The sequence below is a fragment of the Neoarius graeffei genome, chromosome 2 (genome assembly GCF_027579695.1).
Source record: "Neoarius graeffei isolate fNeoGra1 chromosome 2, fNeoGra1.pri, whole genome shotgun sequence".
NCBI lineage: Eukaryota > Metazoa > Chordata > Actinopteri > Siluriformes > Ariidae > Neoarius > Neoarius graeffei.
The window spans coordinates 82465138-82489252 of NC_083570.1; the positions used below are offsets into that span (position 1 = coordinate 82465138).

At 41.6% G+C, this 24115-nt stretch overlaps 1 protein-coding gene across 6 annotated transcripts in view; it reads left to right on the forward strand.

The window, feature by feature from the left end:
• The window catches only part of osbpl5 (oxysterol binding protein-like 5), a 107594-nt gene extending 88047 nt beyond the window's left edge, over positions 1 to 19547 (forward strand). For all 6 annotated transcript variants that reach the window (XM_060915069.1, XM_060915066.1, XM_060915064.1 and 3 more), the window contains 13 exons: positions 1122 to 1306; positions 1500 to 1581; positions 4613 to 4711; positions 4829 to 4925; positions 5031 to 5129; positions 5221 to 5318; positions 5415 to 5504; positions 7847 to 7983; positions 10911 to 11090; positions 11240 to 11369; positions 11476 to 11590; positions 16805 to 16907; positions 18084 to 19547. In XM_060915069.1, the coding sequence (XP_060771052.1) occupies positions 1122 to 1306; positions 1500 to 1581; positions 4613 to 4711; positions 4829 to 4925; positions 5031 to 5129; positions 5221 to 5318; positions 5415 to 5504; positions 7847 to 7983; positions 10911 to 11090; positions 11240 to 11369; positions 11476 to 11590; positions 16805 to 16907; positions 18084 to 18213 (1545 nt within the window). In that variant the 3' untranslated portion in view covers positions 18214 to 19547. The remainder of the gene's footprint in view (positions 1 to 1121; positions 1307 to 1499; positions 1582 to 4612; positions 4712 to 4828; positions 4926 to 5030; positions 5130 to 5220; positions 5319 to 5414; positions 5505 to 7846; positions 7984 to 10910; positions 11091 to 11239; positions 11370 to 11475; positions 11591 to 16804; positions 16908 to 18083) is intronic.
• Positions 19548 to 24115: the final 4568 nt, after the last annotated feature.

A 24115-nucleotide genomic window follows, 5' to 3' on the forward strand; every position in this document is an offset into this window, starting at 1 on the left:
CTGTAATTTATAGTTGTCACAGTTAGGGCTGGGCGATAAAATGATAACGATACGTATCGCGATAGACACATACTTGATATCAATAGAAAATGCGTTCGATAGAAGGTTTCGATAGAATGTTTTTTGTTTTTTTTCAAGAAACAAGCATTAGCCAGAGCCCTCTCTGGTTTAGGTCCGCTTTCAATCAACTGTTGTTGTGAAGCAAGCTTGGTTGCATGAGCAAAGGCACTCGTCCTCTGGTGCCTAGCAACGCATAGGGAGTGACACGCTGATAGCCAATCATGTAACAGTATCGCGTTTGGTTGCGCCATCTCGTTGTCTCGTGGTCGTGTTTATTTTTTTTTCCAGAAACAGCGTGGCCAAGAAAAGGAAGATGAGTGCCGGAACGTGCGAGGAAATTGTGGATAAAGTCAGTAAGGTCAGATGTTACAGATGTAAGGTCTTAAGTCTACCTCAGTTTTACTTTAATTTCTTCTATGTTTACAAAACACCTATTTTTATTTTATTAAACCTTCAATGAAAATATACTTGAATAGTTTAAGAATAGTCTAAGTCTACCTCAGTTTCACTCAATTTCTTTTATGTTTATAAAGCACTGCATGTTTTTAAATGTTATTCACCAGAGGGTGAACTTTTTTTGCACTAAACTTGCAGTAAAAAATGAAAAATATGACGGTCCTTCTCACATAGCAGGTTTTGCTATGTTTACATTTAACACTTTGCTCATGTTTTTATAACACTTGAGTTTTTTAAGCACTTTATTATTGATAATTGCTCAGTTTTTGTTGTGATCGTAACATTGAACATGCGTGTTGACATTCCTTGCTTATTGGCTGTCAGAGGAAGTTTAAGTTTAAAATAAATGTTTGAATTTAGTATTGTTCCCTCCTGGTCCTTATTTTAAATAGGTCATAAAATGTTTCAATAATTATCGATATCGACCAATATGAAACACTTATATTGTGATACAGATTTCAGCCATATCGCCCAGCCCTAGTCACAGTACAACACCTTGTGTGTGAGTAACACCAGTGGCATGTTGGGTCCTTACCTGACATTAGAGTGCCACAGTTCCTGGGTAAGATGAAGCCGGAGTAGTAAATGATATGCTGTTCCTGTAGGCTGGTGAAGCATCTCAGGTGGAGACGGTGTCTGATGAGAATAAAGGGTTAATCTGGACGTTGTTGAAGCAGCTGAGGCCTGGCATGGACCTGTCCAAAGTAGTCTTGCCTACTTTTATCCTAGAGGCCCGCTCCTTCCTCGACAAATTGTCTGACTATTACTACCATGCCAACCTGCTGTCCCAGTGAGTCATTAGTTCTCTGTCTGTAACTTCTGTCCTCTTGCTGCTAAATATGGTTTAAAAAAAAAACACCTCACTATAGGTTCAGTATTTAATTAGGACCAGGGCCATGGATAAAATTATCACAATCATGATTTGCTATGCTCACAAAACTGGCCTGATATTCGTAGATTTGTTTTTTTTTTCTTGCTTTTAGGGCAGTCACAGAGGAAAGCCCGTACTGCAGGATCAAGCAAGTCTTGCGCTGGTACTTGTCAGGCTTTTACAAAAAACCTAAGGTAAGAATCTTCACTTTTGGACCTACTTCCTGAGAATATTCAGCTGTTCTCGCTTCAGTCCCTGCTTGTTGGTCACGTTTGTGACCTTTTGAACCTTCCTTAGAGTGGTGCTTGAAAGTTTGTGAACCCTTTAGAATTTTCTATATTTCTGCATAAATATGACCTAAAACGTCATCAGATTTTCACACAAGTCCTAAAAGTAGATAAAGAGAACCCAGTTAAACAATGAGACAAAAATATTATACTTGGTCATTTATTTATTGAGGAAAATGATCCAATATTCCATATCTGAGAGTGGCAAAAGTATGTGAACCTCTAGGATTAGCAGTTAATTTGAAGGTGAAATTAGTCAGGTGTTTCCAATCAATGGGATGACAATCAGGTGTGAGTGGGCACCCTGTTTTATTTAAAGAACAGGGATCTATCAAAGTCTGATCTTCACAACACATGTTTGTAGAAGTGTATCATGGCACGAACAAAGGGGATTTCTGAGGACCTCAGAAAAAGCATTGTTGATGCTCATCAGGCTGGTTTACAAACATAGCTTCATCCGGCAGCTATTTACACCGGATCCAGTGTAAATAGCTGCCGGAGCGCGCTCCGGCTTGCTCCCCCTCAAATTAAGCAGCGCGCTCCAGCTTGCTCCCGGAGTGCTCCGGCCGAGGTTCCAGAGCGCGCTCCGGCTTGCTCCCCCTCAAATTAAGCAGCGCGCTCCGGCTTGCTCCCGGAGTGCGCTGCTTAATTTGAGGGGGAGCAAGTTGGAGCGCGCTCCGGCAGCTATTTACACTGGATCCGGTGTAAATAGCTGCCGGATCATAATTACAGTAAACTAGTAAATACAGTAAAGGAAAAACTTGAGACTGAAAGGTTTTAACAGTCATCCAAATGACTGAACGTTAACATTGCTACAGTAACATACCAGCTACTATGTTGTTGACATTAGCTAGTGCTAACAGCTAGCTGCTAGTGCACTGCTACAACACAGACACCGACCCTAATAATACAGTTCTTGGTCATTGGCTGGTAACAGCAAATTTATAACGGGCCATGTCTCAACAGACTAAGAAGTTATTTCAATGACATTTAATAACATTTTGTTTATCCTGAGGACCGAAAGTAAATGAAAATGTGAACAAACCTTAGCTGTAATAAAATGGCGACCACCGGCTCCAGGGACGACCCGCTGATGTAGGCATGTTACCCAGCCTGACACAAAATATTTGTAGGCATCCAAACTCTTATACGCTTTCAGATCAATACCTGTGTATGGCGATGGGTTTTTAACGACATAGGTATACAGATCATGTGGGCCGAAGTCAGGTAAAGACGAGGGCTTCGTGTACTTCCGTACGTCAGTGAACAATCCTGGTGGAAGCAGGTAAACGTCGTTCTCTAAGCCTGCTAGCCTCAATTTTTGCAAATACCTCTCCCTCTGCTCGCCCTGTAAATGCCCTACGTCGCTGGATAGTGAAGGTGTTTTCTGCATCTCGCTCCTTTTTCTTTTATGTTTTTCGTTTGTTGCCTTCCTCACATTCAAACTGATTCGAGCCGTGATGTCCAAAATGGCAGCCTAACGATGCATCACATGACTTGGTCACGTGGGTGAAAAACCTCAATAGGGAGTATCCAGTATTTATCCTCTCATGGATCATCATAGAATCCGAATCAGAATGCTGATGGCTGCATTGTAGGTGGCTGATGGATGGTCGTTCCAGGTTGACAAAAATGAACGATCCTCTCTGGCTAAGATGTCTGCCAGTTTTCTGGAAGTCCTCTCATACTCCCGCACCAGTCCAGCATACTCACGATCATCTATCAGCCACCTACAATGCAGCCATCAGCATTCTGATTCGGATTCTATGATGATCCATGAGAGGATAAATGCTGGATACTCCCTATTAGTCAGACAGAACTGAGGAAGCCTTTAGGATGAGGGGCGAAACATTTTCAAGAATCTTCAAGCAAGTCCAGTTGCTCTCTTCAGCCAACCACAGATTGCATGGCAGGGTTGCAAGGAGAAGGCCACTGCTCTCCAAAAAGAACATTGCTGCTCGTCTGCAGTTTGCTAAAGATCACGTGGACAAGCCAGAAGGCTACTGGAAAACTGTTTTGTGGACTGATGAGACCAAAATAGAACTTCTTGGTTTAAATGAGAAGTGTTATGTTTGGAGAAAGGAAAACACTGCATTCCAGCATAAGGACCTTATCCCATCTGTGAAACATGGTGGTGGTGGTATCATGGTTTGGGCCTGTTTTGCTGCACCTGGGCCAGGACGGCTTGCCATCATTGTTGGAACAATGAATTCTGAATTATACCAGTGAATTCTAAAGGAAAATGTCAGGACATCTGTCCATGAACTGAATCTCAAGAGAAGGTGGGTCATGCAGCAAGCCAACGACCCTAAGCACACAAGTTGTTCTACCAAAGAATGGTTAAAGAAGAATAAAGTTAATGTTTTGGAATGGCCAAGTCAAAGTCCTGACCTTAATCCAATCGAAACGTTGTGGAAGGACCTGAAGCGAGCAGTTCATGTGAGGAAACCCACCAGCATCCCAGAGTTGAAGCTGTTCTGTACGGAGGAATGGGCTAAAATTCCTCCAAACCGGTGTGCAGGACTGATCAACAGTTACCGGAAACGTTTAGTTACAGTTATTGCTGCACAAGGGGGTCACACCAGATACTGAAAGCAAAGGTTCACATACTTTTGCCACTCAGATATGCAATATTGGATCATTTTCCTCAATAAATAAATGACCAAAAATTTAATATTTTTGTCTCATTTGTTTAACTGGGTTCTCTTTATCTACTTTTAGGACTTGTGTGAAAATCTGATTGTTTTAGGTCATATTTATGCAGAAATAAAGAATTTTAAAGGGTTCACAAACTTTCAAGCAACACCGTATGTCAGACCCTGCATGTGTGTCTGTGTACTAATTATAGTAGTGGTGTTACAGCAATGACTATATATTGATCTGCATGATGGAAATGATTGCATCAGTTTCTAATATTATTCTGAAATGTTTTCTCCAGGGTCTGAAAAAGCCATACAACCCCATTCTCGGGGAAACATTCCGCTGCTGTTGGCTGCACCCTCAGACTGACAGCTGTACCTTTTACATAGCCGAGCAGGTAAGAATTCACCTTCACCACCCACAGCAGTGAAAATATACTCTCCTATGAATCACTTTTTGTTTCAGCTTTCAGGAGCACCGATCTTTTAATATGCAACACTTCGTCCATATACAGGTATCTCATCATCCTCCTATCTCGGCTTTCTACGTGAGCAATAAGAAGGATGGCTTTATCATCAGTGGTAGCATCCTGGCCAAGTCCAAATTCTATGGTATAGATTTCTGAATTACTACAACATGGCCATTGTGTCTGTGAAATAACAGCATAAACAAAAAAGCTGCATAATAATAATTGGTAATTTTGTTTCTCTTTCCAGGGAACTCTCTGTCCGCAATACTGGATGGGAAGGCCAGGCTATTGTTTCTAACTCGTGATGAGGAATATATCATTACAATGCCATATGCTCACTGTAAAGGTACGGATGTTATTAACTGTATAAATTCCTCTCAAGATAGCATGTGTTTCTTAAGGTTAGACTGTTCTACAAATTTGACTGCTTCTTTTAGGCATTTTGTATGGCACAATGACACTGGAGCTTGGAGGAAAGATCACAATTGAGTGTGAAAAAACAAAGTATACTTCTGAACTTGAATTCAAATTGAAGGTACCAAATACTCCTCCTTTCTTGTCTTCATAAGATTTCCTAGTTTCTGCAGGTTGAGCTCTGGATTGATCACTCTCTCTCGCCTTTTCTCGTCAGCCTTTCCTTGGCAGCTCGTATAATGTTAACCAGGTTTCTGGAAAGATCCGTATGGGAGAGGATGTTTTGGCCACAGTGGAAGGACACTGGGTATGAATATGAACTCCAGAGACACTTTCACACACAGTGAATGGGAATGTTCATCCTTGGCTACAATGATAGTGCAGTTCTTCATCAAGTCATACCATGTTTAAAGGTCCCATGGCATGAAATTTTCACTTTCTGAGGTTTTTTAACGTTAAAATGAGTTCCTCTGACCTTCTTAAGTCACCCCAGTGGCTAGAAATTTCATAATGTGTAAACCAAACTATGCCCAGCATTTGAGAATGGCGCGTCAAAACGGCGCGTTGATAAACTCTTCCCTTGCCTACGTCAGCAAGGGAGATGATCCCCACGCCCCCCCCGGATTCCCACCCACTGTATGGATTGCCCGCCCAGCTCAAAAGTTGCCACCAAACATGGAAGTTGCGCTGTACATGGATGTGACAACACAGAAAGGAGTCTGTTTTTACTGCCGATGGGAGAGCCCCTGAAGACACAGTGGCTTAATTTTATTTACTCCAATAATACGCCGTCGAGTCTACCTAAGACGGTGCATGTTTGTCGGAAGCATTTTCCTGATGAATGTTTCCACAACTTGGGACAGTACAGGGCAGGTTTTGCACATCAACTGTCACTGAAGCCTGGGTCCGTACCAAGCATCCCTGCCGCATCAGCCACAAACAGCGAACAAGTAAGTGTATAACTGTTAAGTCGTTTTGCCGTGTTTTAAAATCGGTGCCACGTTAGCCTTGCAATGGCTACATTAGCTGTGCAGCTAACCGCTTCCTGCAGTTAGCCAGGTACTCTGCGCTACAAAACCAAAAAGCATGCAGCATGCTCTGTTAAACTGAGTTTAGTCTGGAAATTGACTGTAACTTATGAGCTTATGTTTTGCCGTGTTTTAAAATCGGTGCCACGTTAGCCTTGCAATGGCTACATTAGCTGTGCAGCTAACCGCTCCCTGCAGTTAGCCAGGTACTCTGCGCTACAAAACCAAAAAGCATGCAGCATGCTCTGTTATAATAGCCAATCAAAACAGTTTTTACAAAGACACCCACATTCTTTTTTTTTTTAAGTCACTCGTTCATTTTATTTGTTTGTTTGTTCAGTAAAAACCCAAACATTTGTTGAATTTATTTTATTTCCTCGCATCGCACCTTAATGACGTCAGCGCGCGGTATTTTTCCCTTCGCGGTTTGTTCCTTCTCTCTTGCCATAGTAAGACACCCGCATCCGCTTGTTCTGACCTACTGGAGGTAGCGTCACAGTGCTGTTAGCCAATCAGAGATAACACGTTTACATGTCATGAATATTAATGATAAGACCCGCCCCCACCCTCTACCCTTCCCCGCCTCCTGCTTCTCATTAGCAAAACGACGCACTGGGAAAAGCGCTGAAATGGGGCTTTCTCCCAGGAGGCTATGGCCGAATCCCATTTCACCCCTTGGACCAACCCCTTGGCCCTTCCCCTCCATTTTGCGCGTTCACGTGAAGGGGTAGGGGTATCCCAGTTAACGCGGAGGGGTAGGGGGAGGGCTTCCGTACCCCTCCAAACGGAGATTTTCCTGGAGCTGACTCCGAACGAAGGGGTTTGAGTGATTTCCCACAATGCCATGCGGATTTCAGAAAGATGGCGGTTCCCGCGGCGAAAGATTGTCATAAATGTATTTTCTCCATTATTTACGTGTTTTAAGTTGTTATCCAGAGGAAACACGCCGCTTGATTCGCTTTCGAGCTGAGAATGAGCAGCGATTTCTGAAATCCAAGCTGCTGCTAAAAAGCTTTGGGAGTGAGTATTGTTTTCGGTTGCTTTACTGCGTACGTTTTGTTCTGTTATTCTCGCTTTTATTGTTTACATGAGTGTTCTGACACCTCATTCTGTCGGATGTGGTGCACGAAGCGCCAAAGATATCCCATTCAGTGGTGTTAGTTAACAAATCACACCCTGCCAGCAGAGGTTTCTGGTTCTGCCTCTGGCTCTGACTGTAGCGGCTGGTCGCAGCCAATGACGCATTTGGTCGCGTTTTGCTAACGTAAACGCTGACGGAGGTACGCGATGACGTATGCGATCGTTGAAGGGCTATCCCAATACGTAAGGGTTGAATTTCAAGCCCTATCCCTTGTAGCTCAGTTTCAAGGGGAAGGGCCAAGGGGAAGGGGGAGGGGTAGGGGTAGAAATTAGAATTGGGATTGGGCCTAAATCTACGTGCCGAGGGTTCATTTCGAGAAAGGCTGCGGATATAACATCCGGAAACCTCCACGAGCCCGTTTAAAGCATCAACCAAACCACCATGCCATGGGACCTTTAAAACTTCTTCTTAAAGCGGTTTCAGTTGGAGTAAGCAATCTTCTCCTGATGCCTGAAGTGTGTAATACGTGTCTCTTGGCAGGATGGTGAGGTGCTTCTCATTGAGAAGAAGACTGGCCACCAGGAGGTGCTGTGGAACCCCACACCTGACATCCGTAGTCAGCGGCTGAAGAGGCAGGTGGTTCAGTTTGATCAGCAGGGACCCTTTGAGTCAGAGAGGTACACTTGTGCTTATGGGAATAACATCACATGTTGTATTTAAGTGTACTAGTACTGGCACTACTGTAGAGTTTAAATATTTCTCTCCAGTTCACAGTCCCATTCTTGCTATTGTAAACGTGAGGAACATGTATTTATTAATATTGATAAAAATAGTTTAAATTTTACTCGTGTAAAACCTATTTAAAAGTCCAAATAGCCATTCAAATACAGTTGTTATTATTTATTATTATTATTATTATTATTATTATTATTATAAAGCATCAAGTGAAATCTTTAGTTAAGCATTGTCTGATATACACAGGATCAGATTTATGCTTAAGAGTCAGTGGTGATTTTGATATCAGAATATTTTAATACACATCATATAGAAGGTAGTCTTCACCTCATTAGATGTCAATAATTTGACACAGAATTCTCTGCTTTCTCAGTAGGTGACATTTGCTAATGTTAGGGTTGAATATGGAATAGTCATGAAATAGTGCTATAAAATTAATGTGCATTCATATCCATTAAAGGTGTGGTGTGGTTTTTTTTTTTTTGGTTTTTGTTTTGTTTTTTAATTCTATCCACATTCACTGGATACGAGCAATCGCATGCTCCGATTGGCTACTCTACTACTAGGATATCAGCTCATATACTGTGAGTAGAGAAAAACAAAATGGCAGCATGTGTTGCTGAACCAACCAAGGATGAAATAAAAACTCTACTCGAAAGCGCCCCCCCCAAAAAAAAATACAAAAAAAGCAACAAAATATGGTACAAAAGTATTTGATGGTAAGAATGTATGTTTTTTTTTTTTCTTTTTTCAATCATTATTGCATTTTTCACAAATTGTTAGTCAGTTCACTGTTTATTTATCGAATTTGCAAAAAATAAAAATGCTCTGTCTCAAAATCCAGTGAATGTGGATATAATAAAACCAGGGATGGCAATTTTCCGCCGAACGGCGGAAATCCGCCGTTTTGAATTTCAATATCATTTTTGTGGAACATCTAAATCCGTAGAGAAAAGTTCTAGGGGGGGGTTAGGTACCTAACTTTTATTGCTGCTACCGAGATTAGTGTCAAATCGTATCGAAACCACATGTCTCGCGAACAACGGAAGCTTCTATATCGAGTGTAACAATGAACAAGAGGGCTGTGATTGGTCCACTCTACATCCGCTGTACACGCACTTCCGCTTCCCTACTTTCCCGGTTTGGTTTGTTTTCACGACCGGCATTTTTAAAAACACGAGCGAAGATGGAGCAGCATGAAGAGCGGTTGATTGAGGAAGTACGGACATCTATACGACTCTAGTTCTAGTCATTATAAAAAAAAAAAAGTTCTAGTCATTATAAGTAACCGGAGGATAAACACTCCACTAACCACACCCACCAACTACTCCTAGCGACTTCGCGCCCCCTTGCGTTGTACTGGTGAATAACTTTTAGATACTTACTTATTTTTATCATGTATTTTTCACACAATATACATGTAAAATGGCTAGAAAATAGGTAGAAGAGGCTAAAAAGGCTAAAGCTTCAGGGGGGCTCCGGCCCCCTGAACCCCCCATTCGGAGTTTCAGTTGAAATAAAATTTTCCTGTTGCCATCCCTGTAAAACTGTTATTCCACTCAATCTCATCGTACATGGCTTGTAGCCAACTCAGCGTTACACGCCTTGTCAGCTATCGGCTCATGTACAACTTTTTTTGTGTGCAAGTAAATAAACAAACACCACGCGCACACGCACCCCTTCATACACATTGAAACATTAAAGGAACAGTCCACCATACTTCCATAATGAAATATGCTCTTACCTGAATTGAGACGAGCTGCTCCGTACCTCTCCGAGCTTTGCGCGACCTCCCAGTTAGTCAGACGCAGTCCGACGCGCGGTCACTCCTGTTAGCAATGTAGCTAGGCTCAGTATGGCCAACGGTATTTCTTGGGGCTGTAGTTAGATGCGACCAAACTCTTCCGCGTTTTTCCTGTTTACATAGGTTTATATGACCAGTGATATGAAACAAGTTCAGTTACACAAATTGAAATGTAGCGATTTTCTATGCTATGGAAAGTGCGCACTATAATGACAGGCGTACTAACACCTTCTGCGCGCTTCGGCAGCGCATTGATACGGAGCTCAGATATCAATGCGCTGCCGAAGCGCACAGAAGGTGTTAGTACGCCTGTCATTATAGTGCGGACTTTCCATAGCATAGAAAATCGCTACATTTCAATTTGTGTAACTGAACTTGTTTCATATCACTGGTCATATAAACCTATGTAAACAGGAAAAACGCGGAAGAGTTTGGTCGCATCTAACTACAGCCCCAAAAAATACCGTTGGCCATGCTGAGCCTAGCTACATTGCTAACAGGAGTGACCGCACGTCGGACTGCGTCTGACTGACTGGGAGGTCGCGCAAAGCTCGGAGAGGTACGGAGCAGCTCGTCTCAATTCAGGTAAGAGCATATTTCATTATGGAAATACGGTGGACTGTTCCTTTAAATTAGTGCATAACTTTAGTCTACCACATGCATTACCCCTTGCACAACACGATCACATTCCTAAACCACAGAAGTTTTGTTTTCTTAAGCAAAGGAAATGAGGCAAAATCGTAGTTTTATTTATTATTATTTACACATAGTAACAGGCGAAATTCCAAAACTGCTTCCTTCCCTACATGTACTCACTCCAATAAGGTATAACGTAAGTGTTAGCATGTGCCTAGTGCACTTTATGCCCAGTAGATGATTAATAATAATATTATTCAGCCACAACAGTGTAGCATAAATAATGGCATGGAAGTACATTTTGACTTTACAAATGTACTTTAAAAAAGTAAAAATACAACCCATTAAAACTGTGTACAAGTACACTTTATTTAAAAACTTATGTAAATGAATGATGCACATGTCCCAGTGAGTCTGCCTTTGTTTTAGGTTATGGCAGCACGTGACCAGTGCCATTAATGCCAAGGACCAGAATAAAGCTACGCAGGAGAAATTTGTTCTGGAGGAAGCGCAGAGGCAGGAGGCACGGCAGAGAGGAGACCGTTCCTGGAACCCACACCTTTTCAGCCTGAACCCAATCACCAATGACTGGAACTACAAGCACATCGAGTATGAACCCACCAGTCTATTCAGCACACAAGGCCACTGCTTTTGAAAACCAAGAAAATAAAACTCTGGATTTTATGATCATTGACTAATAAGAAGTAGAACGTGTACATATTTTGTATCACGCTCTGTGTCCCTGTTCTTCCTCCCAGCACTAAGCCGTGGGATTCTGACTGCTGTTTGGTTCAGTTTGAGAAAGATGGCATCATCCAGACCAAAGAAAAGCCCCAGCGTCAGCACAACGGCTTCACCTACAGCCAAAACTGGAGTAGCCAGCAGAAGGTCAGATGAGCTTTATGCATTTTGAGAACTTGCTCAAAAACTCATTCTTCTACTTTGCGCTTGTCTTCTTGCATCCCTTTGAGTGTGTGTTTTTGTGCATGTGTAGGCCCAGGTTCATGGAAAGCACAGGAAGTCGAGCAGTCAGCCATCCAGCTGTAGTCAGAACACAGAAAGCAGCAGCAGTACACCCGAGCCGACACACGAATCCTCAGACAATGAAGGCAAGTCCAGCACATGATGATACATGGCCAAAAAAAGCTCCGTACACTTATTTGCGTTGGACCGCCTTCAGCTTTGATTGCAGCGAACATTCACCATGCCATTGTTTCAACAACCTGATGCAATGTCAACGTTTTTTTCCATCCACAGTTGAATTTGTTTTTTTGCTGAGATCTTGGTCTCTGTAAAGACCACTCTGTAAAGTCTTCTCCAGCACATCCCAAAGACTTTTAGTGGGGTTAAGGTCCGGACTCTGTGGTGGCCAGTTCATGCATGAAAATGATTCCTCATGCTCCCTGAACCACTCTTTTCACAATGAGTTCCAATTTTATGCCCATGCTATCAGGGAAGAAAAAAATCCATTTACAGTTGTTGTCAGAAGTTTACATACAGTGACATGAATGCCATCTTGGATATGAATGTCATGGCAATATTTGGGCTTTCAGTAATTTCTTTGAACTGTTCTTTTTCTGTGGCAGATTATACAGCATACATCTTTAATTAAAAAAAAATGAGCACTAGAATTTGGTGCACAAGTTTTAATTTTCTTTGGGTTTTCTGAAATCAACACAGGGTCAAAATAATACTGTACATACAGGGTCAAAAATGTACATAAAGCACACCTAATATTTGGGTAAAATGTCTCTTCACAAGATTCACCTTGACCAAACATTTTTGTTTACCATGAACAAGCTTCTGGCAGAATTCTGGTTGGATATTTCATGACTCTTCATGGTAGAATTGGTAAGTTCAATAAAATTTGTGGGGTTCCCTCCCCCCCCCCCTTTTCTTGGCATGGACTCAACTTATAAGCACGGTCCATATATTTTCAATAGGGTTGAAGTCAGGACTTGTTTTAAGCTTAATGTTAGCCTGCTTTATCCTCCACAACCAGCTCTAATGCGTGTTTGGGTTCATTGTCCTGTTGTAACTCCCAAGTCGTGTTCAAGTTTCTGATGGTTTATGCTGAAGAATTCTGAGGTAGTCTTCCTTCATTATTCCATCCACTTTGTGCAATGAACCAGTTCCACTGGCAGCAAAACAGCCCCAGAGCATGATGATCCTACCACCACCACCAGCTGGTACAGTGTCCCTCTGTACATGGTGGTCACTGTGGCCAAACAACTCAATCTTTGTCTCATGTGACCATACAGCTATCCTCCAGAAGGCTTTTTCTTTGTCCGTGTGGTCAGCTTCAAACTTTAGTTAAGCTTGAAGGTGTCCATTTTGGAGCAGGGGGTTATTTCTTGGATCGCAGCCTCTTAGTCCATGGTGATCTGAACTGTAGACAGTGATCCATCAGCTTCCAGTTCATAGCAGGGCCGTGCCATGGTGGTTCCCAGGTTGTTCCTGACCATCCAAACCAAATTCCTTTCAGCTGAGGGTGACAGTTTGGGTTTTCTTGAAGCAAAGTGGCTTGGCAAAGTGACTACACCTCACAATAACTTGCATACAATTGTTTGAACTGATCTTGGAATTTGCAGTTGTTTAGAAATGGCTCCAAGAGACATTCCAGAGTTGTTGTGTATATCTGCGATCTGCACTGAGCTCCTTGGACTTTCCCATTTTACTGTGTGTTGGTCAATCCAATGAGTGCTGTAAACAAACCCTTTTTATGAAGGCACAGAGAAGCTACCAGCTGTAGTCAATCATGATCTCTAACAGGAAGTTAAGAGACCTCAGCCTTGGCAACATAAGAGACATTTTGGAAGTTTCCGCACCTCTGAATTAATAATCTAAGTGATCCTATGTAATTTTTTTTTTACCCTTTGTTGATTTCAGAAAACCCAAAGAAAATTAAAACTTGTGCACCAAATTCTAGTGGGGCTTTTTCCCCCCTTCTTTTTTTTAAATTAAAGATGTCTGCTGTACAATCATTCTGCCACAGAAAGAGAACAGTTCAAAGGAATTACTGAAAGCCCAAATACTGCCATGACATTCATATCCACGATGACGTTCATGTCTGTATGTAAACGTCTGACCACAACTGTAAGTGATAACCTGGTCATTCAGTACATTCAGGTCATCAGCTGACTTCATTTTATTGCTCCATAACGTTGCTGAGCCTCGACCTGTGCAACTGAAGCAGCCCCAGATCCATACCACTGCCTCCAGAGGCTTATACAGAGGCCACTATGCATGATGGGTTCATCACTTCTCGCTCTTCACTTCTTACCCTGATATGCCCATCGTTCAGGAATAGGGTAAATCTGGACTTGTCAAACCACATGACCTTTTTCCATTGCTCCAGAGTCCAGTCTTTGCTCCCTAGCAAATTGAAGTGTTTTCTTATGGACACGCAGCTGTTTAGTATCAATCCTGTGAATTCTCATCACGTTGTGCATGTGGAAATGCTCTTACTTTCTTTGCTTGATATAGACCAATAAGTTGACCCTTCTGAAACATGGTAACATCTTTTCCATGACCACAGGATATGTATTCTGACATAGTTGTTTAAGAAATGAGAAGCTAGTTACTGCATCAGTTAGGGTAAAAAAAAAAAATTTTGCCAGCTGAAATGCTGCGGTAATTATCCAATCAGAGGCTCTTAAGTATTTGCTTATTTAAATCCAAATAATGTTTTTTTTTTTTTTTTTTTTTTTTTTTTTTTTAGGGCTGTCAAACGATTAAAAAAATTAATCGTGATTAATCCCAGAATTTCATATAGTTAATTGCGATTAATCGCATTTTTTAAAATCTATGTAAATGAATAAGGCTTTTAAAGTAAAATGTTACAATTAAAATGGTGAACACATTTTATGCTAAAAGTACTTGCTAAAAACTGCTGGGACAAGAGAAAATGGTAAGGGAGTTTATTCACTCACATACTAGGCCGGGGTGGGCAATTATTTTTTCCATGGGGCCACATGAGAAACAGAAAATTTAGTGGAGGGCCGGACCAAAAGGCTGAACTAAATTCTGCATAATATTAATTGTATTTCTTTATATAAAGCAGTAAATAACATTGTTTTTACAAGCTGCTAAGACTGGTAAGAGTATGGAAAAAACGAGGTTGCCTTACAAAAAATGTCATTTATTCAATCAAATTTCCCAAAACAATGGTTAACAAAATGTGAACGTTTGTACCTTTTTTTTTTTTTTTTCCCCAGTCACATTCACCCCAAAACACAATAAAGACATCACAATATTGTCTTTCTACTCCAAATATCAAGCAAGATACATCATATTATAATAATGATGCCCACATTTGTAGTCTAATCTCCTCATTTGGTGTTTTTCGGATCTGCTCTCCGCAAACTAAACACACGGCTTTATCTCTGACTTCAGTAAATAAATATTTAGCAGTCCATGTTTTGTTGAAAGCCCTGCGTTCGGCATCTACCTTTCTTCTTTTTGCAGACATTTTGGGGGCTAAAGTCTTCTTGTGACCTGCTCGCAACAACGTCGATTCGGTGTAGGTATCAGATCTATAGATCGGCTCGGGCGCCTGCTGGTGACGTCACGCTATGTGATTGGCTGGACCGTTTGAAGGATGACGTACAAGTTTGTGGTTGGTCTGGGCAAATTACGGAAGTAGTTATTGCGGGATTAGGTTTCATGGGATTTCATGTCGCGCGCATTGCGTTTTTGTTGAACACAACTTCAAAATAAAAGCAATGCACATTCAGTCCATGCGTGAGGTAAAATTAGAAAATATGTTTATTTTGTAATTTCTAATTAACCTTACGTGGGCCGGTCAGAATGAACCAAAGGGCCGGATGCGGCCCACGGGCCGTAAAATGCCCAGGTCTGTCCTAGGCAGTACTGAACATACAAAACACAAAATTGGATTTTGTGATGGATTAGGGAGCTGTAGTCTCAAATATAAAACATGTAGTCACATACTACTGTGTCTCAGTTCAGACGTGTGACAAAAGAAAATAAAAATGAAATAAAACTCCAATTGTGCCGGAGTTGTATTCAGTCACAGCCTATAGGACTTCACAGTGCTGTGCAAACAAAAATAAATTGCAGTTGGACTTCAATAAAGACATTTAGTGTCATATCACAGTGCTACAGCATACTGAAATCTCACTTTGCAAAAGTATTAGTCCATACCAAAACCAACTCAATCACCATAGACATATAAACATAGACGCCGCATTGAGCTGGTGGCCCGTTGCTGCGATACGTCAGAGTGTCCACCATATTGGATGTGGCAAATCTCCCCCGTAAACCAATGCAAGTAAATGGACTGAACTTCATAAAGCCCCTTTCTACAATAATATTTAACTCGATGCCTTTTATTCACCCATTAAAACACACACGTATATATTTGGGAAACAAACAGGCATCAAAACAACACAACTTTTTAATGTGATGGTTATAAACATGTCAACCTCTGGTCAATCAAACCTGTATAACCAACCTCCAAAATCCGTATTTCCCTTATAAAATCCGTATAAGATGCAAATTAAAATAATTTACCTAAAATTTGAATGATAATTAACAATGATGTATCCCAGTTACTTTTTATTCAATATTAATAACAATAAACCTTCAGAATGAATACAAAGCTCCAATGTTTGACAAAAGCAGTGTTATCAGCGTAGTTACGAAGGAAATACTTCGTTGTTTGGAGACAGGTTTCACCGAGCAGCTATTATGCGCGAGACTTCATATTAGCCACAAAGTCAGAAAAATCTGTTTGTAAAATTACGTTATAATGACCAAATACAATGAAAAGTATTTTTCCAGTCTCACCTGTGATCCCATGTGATCTTGTTTGGACGGTAAACCTGTTGGTACAGTTAAACGCAGCACATGAATGAGGCATCTTTATTCTCGGCTACTGTCTAGACGCTATACCAGAGACGGTTGAAGAATCTCCACTTTGCCACATCCAATATGGCGGCGAGGATGACTTATGATTCTACGCAGAAGGCGGCGTCTATGTTTATATGTCTATGCTCAATCACACTCTACTTTTGAAATGAAACTTCCCGTTTAACAGACCTTTCTCCATCACTCACACGTACTCTTATTGAAGCAGCGCGCGACAAGCCTCAACAGGAACTACGAGTGATTCGCAGGGCCAAATTAGAATTTGCGTTAACGGCACTATTTTTTTTAAAATCGCTATAAATTGAGATCGCGTTAACTTCGACAGCCCTAGTTTTTTTTGGTTCAGGCAGTGTATGTCAATTATAAAGGCATTTTAATTTAGTAGTAGTAGTATATGAATCTGTTAGCGCTTCATTGTGTTGTGTCTTTAGGTTTTGGCAGCCAGTGTGCCAGATGCAAGAAGGAAATGAAGGAACTTGCACAAATAGAGGCCTCTATATTATCCATACAGAAATCACAGCAGGACATTCAGAGGTGAGTATCACAGGTACAGCTTGGTAAAGCATCTAGTGTATGGTAACTGAAGGATAACTGTTAAACAAATATATTGCTTTAAAAAGCATTCTTAAAGGTGCAGTTTATGGCAAATTTTAAAATTTCCATTATTATTACTATAATGTGTTTTTTATCAGAAAATAATCCATTTGTAATATTACAGTAGATGTTTTAAAACCAGGGCTTTGAACCGGTTCAAGGAACGAAAATGAAAACCGGGAACTTTTTCTACTTCACATGGAACAGAAACGAAACCAGAAACTTTATTATTTTTTATGTTCCGGAACAGAAACGCTTATTAAAAATAATGGTAACCGGTTAATACCGGTTTTTATTTCGTTCCTCAAAGTTTCCGTAGCCTACAAATAAAAAAGTCATTCTTCTCCTGCGCAAGTTTCTATGACCCGCTGGGGTTCACTTCCTGTGTGACGTTCGCTGACTGAATGGAGAGAGCGGGAGGGTGGACTACTATCACGTCTCCACATCTTAAATAAGAGGTAAATATTGCAGTCTATCGTTATTCGAAAACGTCAATTTCAAACACGATATCAATATATTTGTCCACGTTAATGAGAGGCTCGCGAACATTAAATGACGTTAACCTCTGTTAGCCTATCAATGCATAGGGCCTGACTAGCCTTTGTTAACACACTAAACGAATTATCTTTCATTTTTGGCACTTTTTCTGTTTGTGTAGATGGGAAGACATACTGAGAATCCAAATCGCCAACATTTAAAATAATTTTGAATTATTTCTTGTCTTATTTAATGAAGGTTGTAATAGAATTAGCCTACATTTGGCTTAAGCTGGATGAGACAGAGACATAATTTTATAGCCATTTGTTAAACAGCTGACAGGGAACGTAATTAACCGTTCCGGGAACGAAATTTTTTTGTTCTAACCGGTTCGGGAACGTTTATTTAATGGTGGAACCCAAAACTGGAAACGTTAAAATTCCGCTTCTGTTCGGAACGAACCAATAGGAAAAAAATTCTGGTTCAAAGCCCTGCTTAAAACAAACACTGGCCACCTTTTTAAAACTGCAGGGAAAATCTAACCTGATCAACTTTTCATGCATTCAGGCAGTAAAATAAAATGTGTTTTTCTGCTTGACCTAGACTAATGATTCCTCTCTCTGTCTGTGGCGTGTTCAGAAATCTGAGTGTGTTAAGTCGTCAGCTGATGCGACAGGCAGAGCAGAGTGTGCATCTGAGCATCCGTCACTACCTCGTTCTGGGTGTCCTGCTGCTCTTCCAGCTCCTCGTCACCTACGTCTTCAGCTGAGAGACCATTTGTCCAGTTGCTCCAAGACCATCACATCACAACTGTTGCCTAGCAATAAACGCAGTAATAAACTCCCAACACTACACAGCTCTTGAGGGTCCCATTGACTGTAGCTCCTGGCACTCAGCACTTCAGAAATGCAGAGCGCGAGACTCTCTTTAACCAATGAAAGACCGAGGGGAAAAGTGTACCTTTGCAGTGCCGCTCTTGCTGATGGATGTGTATCTTTATTTTATACCATTTTTCAATTTCATTGTTGCGTGTTGGACACATCCAGGCTCCATGGGCAGCTGTGGCGTATGAAGGTATGAATGATTGCGAGCGGCATGTGTGCAAATCAGTTTGTTTCCCCACTCCATTTAAGATGTTGGGCCTTAATGCTGAAGCCAAATAGAAAGAGTTGTCTGTTTTAGAGAACATCATCCATCAGTGCGGTCCTACATGCTTTTTGCGTTCATGTCTAATCAAATAATTTGACTCCACTTAAAATGATGATTTTACCAAAACAGTATTCCTTAGTTGTTAAATTGTTTACATGATTTCTGTACCCTATGCTTAAAAATGCACTGTTGCCAAATGATAAATTGTATAGATGAATAAATGCTACACATCCCAATAAAACTAGAATGAATAATCAGCCAAAGGCCAGAAAACAGATCCATAAGGCTGACGTAGCATTTGGGTTGGTACTGGTACATTGGTGGCTTATTACGTTGTTGGCCTTGAATTTCAATGAAGTCTTGAGTAAGGAATATGATGAGGGTTCTGTGAGCAAGTGTGCGCGTGTGTGTATATATATATGTTTGGAACACAATGCCATTTTAAATGAAATCGAGAATGTATTTATTAGATTCTTCCTTTTTTTTAATAATCATGCTATTTTGTAAAAAAAAAAAAAAAATGCATCACACTCATTCAGGTTTTCCGGGAGCAATATGGTCATTGTTCTTCCACTAAATGTGTGGAACGGCGAGCCAGGGATATAAATCGCCAGCTGTTCTCTCGTCTGCCTGTGTTGTTCATATACCAGATAAACTGTAGAGCCCTGTTGTGATTTGACTTTGAGCACACAAATTTTCCATTGTAGCTGATGCAAGTTTAGCACGCTTGTTCAAAAACGCACGCCTCGAGTCATCATAAGGCTCCATGAATGCAGGAGTGAAGAGACAGATGGCTATATGCTTGTTTTCTGGGGGTTTTTTTCTTTGTCTTTCTTTTTTTACATTTTACAGCAGTCTGTAAAACTGTTCTAAGTGGAGAAAAAAATACCAATAGCTCACTGAATGTCAATGCTTATTACGTACTGCAGCACTACAGTAAACTTTTCAACTTTGTCTGGCTTCATCTTTTTTTTTTTCCTACATCTTTGGTTCTTTCATTACCACAAGAGGGCAGTACTGCTCTTAAATCTTAAGATGTAAAAGCTTAAAGGTCCTATGGCATGGTGGTTTGTTGATGCTTTAAACGGGCTCGTGGAGGTTTCCGGATGTTATATCCGCAGCCTTTCTCGAAATGAACCCTCGGCACGTAAATATAGCCTCCTGGGAGAAAGCCCCATTTCAGCGCTTTTCCCAGTGCGTCGTTTTGCTAATGAGAAGCAGGAGGCGGGGAAGGGTAGAGGGTGGGCCATGGGGGGAGGGGCTTGACCAAGCTGCGCGCACACGTACTCGCTGCTATCAGCGCCTGTAGCCACGCTGCTAAGACAAAACCCCGTTCTCCCTCAGACTCCTTTCGTAAACTCAACGTGACACAGAGAGTGAGAGTGTTCAGAGTGGTAGTTTACGAACGTATAATACCCTAGGCTTGAACACGCACTCCATAACCAAAGAGGATAGAAGCAGCAACTACAGCAACATATCGCTTATCCAACAGAAGACATGCATTGCGGAGCAATAGTCAAACATAAGCTCATAAGTTACAGTCAATTTCCAGACTAAACTCAGTTTAACAGAGCATGCTGCATGCTCTTTAGTTTTGTAGCGCAGAGTACCTGGCTAACTGCAGGAAGCGGTTAGCTGCACAGCTAATGTAGCCATTGCTAGGCTAACACACCGATTTTAAAACACGGCAAAACGACCAGTTATACACTTACTTGTTCGGTGTTTGTGGCTGATGCGGCAGGGATGCTTGGTACGGACCCAGGCTTCAGTGACAGTTGATGTGCAAAACCTGCCCTGTACTGTCCCAAGTTGTGGAAACATTCCTCAGGAAAATGCTTCCGACAAACATGCACCGTCTTAGGTAGACTCGACGGCGTATTATTGGAGTAAATAAAATTAAGCCACTGCGTCTTCAGGGGCTCTCCCATCGGCAGTAAAAACAGACTCCTTTCTGTGTTGTCACATCCATGTACAGCGCAACTTCCATGTTTCGCTCGCTTAGGTGATGCCATGTTGTGTCCTCCCTCTATGGTCTCCTCACTCCAACTGGGCGGGGCAATCCATACAGTGGGTGGGAATCCAGAGGGGGGGGCGTGGGGATCATCTCCCTTGCTGACGTAGTAAAGGGAAGAGTTTATCAACGCACCGTTTTGACGCGCCATTCTCAAATGTTGGGCATAGTTTGGTTTACACATTATGAAATTTCTAGCCACTGGGGTGACTTAAGAAGGTCAGAGGAACTCATTTTAACGTTAAAAAACCTCAGAAAGTGAAAATTTCATGCCATGGGACCTTTAAAATGAAGTTTTCTTAACAGGCTGATTTAAAGGTGTAAATATTTTTGTGATCATGGGTTCATTTTAGTCAAATGGAAGTTTATAGGAGTGTGTTATGTGGATGAATGGCAATGGAGGCAATGAGTGCGAATCCCCTGAGACAAGGAACATAAGACAATGCACTGCATGTAATAGTCAGGACAGCAGCTCAGCCATGTTCCTGCCATCCTGTGTGGTTCCTCCCTGAATGTAACCAAAGAGATGCTGGACTTTAACCAAAGAGCCCTTAGGAGCTATAATTAGCCAGGAAGACTACAGTAGAGGGAGGTTATGTGGTTTACACTAGTCTTTGCACTAGACACAGGTGTGTCCAGGGTGTTGAACGAAAGGAAGGGCTCCTGTGTACTTCCTTCAAGCCTGCTTGTTGTTTTTGGGCCACTGATTACTAATGTCTGAGAGTGATTATAATTGCACCATGCAATTATACACACAAGAAGAGGCAAAGAGCCTGGTTTGGATACACTTCGGCATGGGGACCTGCTGCTCAAAGTCATGGAAGGCTGTATGGTAGTAAAGAGGCCTCCTGGGAGACGAAGAACAGGGTTGCTAGATCGTATCAAGGATGGCTGCTCTTACGCAAGAGGAAAGAGACCGGCACTAACAAGAGACCTACTATGAGGCTGGACCTGCCTTAATACGGCAGAGCACTAGGGAATATTATTTGACCTGTTTGACCTAATTTTTACCAACGGTGTTACTGCCCAAGAGACGTTATTTCAGTCCCTTGGATTGCTCTCTGATCAGACAGTAGTATTCAAGATTTAGTAAGATCTTTTTGGATATTTTCCCACAGCACGGGCTGTTAGTGACTGGGGTAGGTTTCCTATGAAAGACCGTATACTTAAGGAATTAAACGCAACAGAGCATTCTCATCTCATCTCATTATCTCTAGCCGCTTTATCCTGTTCTACAGGGTCGCAGGCAAGCTGGAGCCTATCCCAGCTGACTACGGGCGAAAGGCGGGGTACACCCTGGACAAGTCGCCAGGTCATCACAGGGCTGACACATAGACACAGACAACCATTCACACTCACATTCACACCTACGGTCAATTTAGAGTCACCAGTTAACCTAACCTGCATGTCTTTGGACTGTGGGGGAAACCGGAGCACCCGGAGGAAACCCACACGGGGAGAACATGCAAACTACGCACAGAAAGGCCCTCGCCGGCCACCGGGCTCGAACCCGGACCTTCTTGCTGTGAGGCGACAGCGCTAACCACTACACCACTGTGCCGCCCTACAGAGCATGCTGTTTATGAAAAATAATCAACAATGAGGCAGTGTGATGTGTTACCACCTCAAAGTGGATTAATTTACCATCACAGCAGATCCTGAAGTGTTTTATTTTTCTCATCCAACAGCACTACATGTTTTAGTTGTTAAAGCTCAACACATCACACTTTTTAAAAGAACAGCTTTACCGCTGATTGTTACAAAGCACTGACACTGATTCCAAAAAATGCTACATAAACATTTTCTTATATCCTAGAACTTCGTATCAATTATAGTGTCTACCATGTAAGTGCCTGTGTATGTTATTACTACAGGAATGATAACGTGGCCTTTTAGAACAAGTGCATTAATTTTTTAAGCTTGTGGTTTGCCTTACAGTTGGCACAACTGTCAGAGCTGCTCTTCTGGAAAATTAATCAACTCTAATAGTTATTCCATGAAATCGAGTCGTACATGAGTGGATAGTTGACGAAGCGTGCAGCACTGAGTTGGCTATAAGCCACGTACGACGATGAGATTGAGTGGAATAACTGTTTTATTCTATTCACATTCACTGGATTTTGGGAAACCGAGCATTTTAAATTTTTTGCAAATTTGAGAAATAAAAACTTTATACAAAAAGTCAGACAAAATAATTTCTGCTTAGAATGTAAACAGGGTGGCACGGTGGTGTAGTGGTTAGCACTGTCGCCTCACAGCAAGAAGGTCCTGGGTTCGAGCCCCGGGGCCGGCGAGGGCCTTTCTGTGCGGAGTTTGCATGTTCTCCCCGTGTCCGCGTGGGTTTCCTCCGGGTGCTCCGGTTTCCCCCACAGTCCAAAGACATGCAGGTTAGGTTAACTGGTGACTCTAAATTGAGCGTAGGTGTGAATGTGAGTGTGAATGGTTGTCTGTGTATATGTGTCAGCCCTGTGATGACCTGGCGACTTGTCCAGGGTGTACCCCGCCTTTCGCCCGTAGTCAGCTGGGATAGGCTCCAGCTTGCCTGCGACCCTGTAGAAGGATAAAGCGGCTACAGATAATGAGATGAGATGAGAATGTAAACAAACCGGTGTAATGACAGGAGCAATTTGTGAAAAATGCTATAATAATAATTCTTGAAAAATGAAAAAAAAAAGATACATTCTTACTATCAAATAATTTTACTCCATATTTTTCTGCTTTTTTTGGGGGGGGGTTCAAGTAGAGTTTTATTTCATCCTCGGTTGGTTCAGCAATATGCTCCGCCATTTTGTTTTTCCCTACTCACAATATCAGAGGGTGGACAAAGTCAAAGTACAGATCCCCTTTGGTCAAATGTTACTCCGATACAAGTGAAAGTTGTACAGTCAAATTTTTACTCAAGTTAAAGTACTGAAATACTTGTTTTTAAAAAATACTTAAGTATTAAAAGTACATTTTCTGTCAACACATTGTTGGATTATTGCCACAACGCTTACAAAACCTCATGCCTCTGAAACAACCGACTGGATTTACAAAATGAACGCATGCTCTGCCATCACGGTGGTTTAACGTTAAGCTAGCTAGTCAGTGAAGCTCCACCTGACATGCTAGCAAACTCTTTTCAAACTTGAAATCATATTGCGTAGCTAACGCTACTAGAAAAGAAAGATTTCTACATTCTGTTTATTTGGCAAGATTATGCTGAAACATTTTCTGAAAGGACTTCAGATAAGTTAACATTATTCATGTTGGCGTAACTCTGTTTTTACATGCTAACTAACAGTGTCCCAGTTAACTAGCTATGTGTTAACGTTAGCCGTGGACAAGGCTACAACAACTTGGCGGGAAAATCCATAGAAAGTCATTTGGCTAACCAGACTGCATAGCTACGTTTGCAATGTTATTGCTAAAAGCACAGACAACTTCATTGCAAGCTTTCTCTTGGAATAAAACGTTTATATACTGTACCTCAATATGCTTCCGCAGGTTGGACGGCGAGTTTTTGTAGACC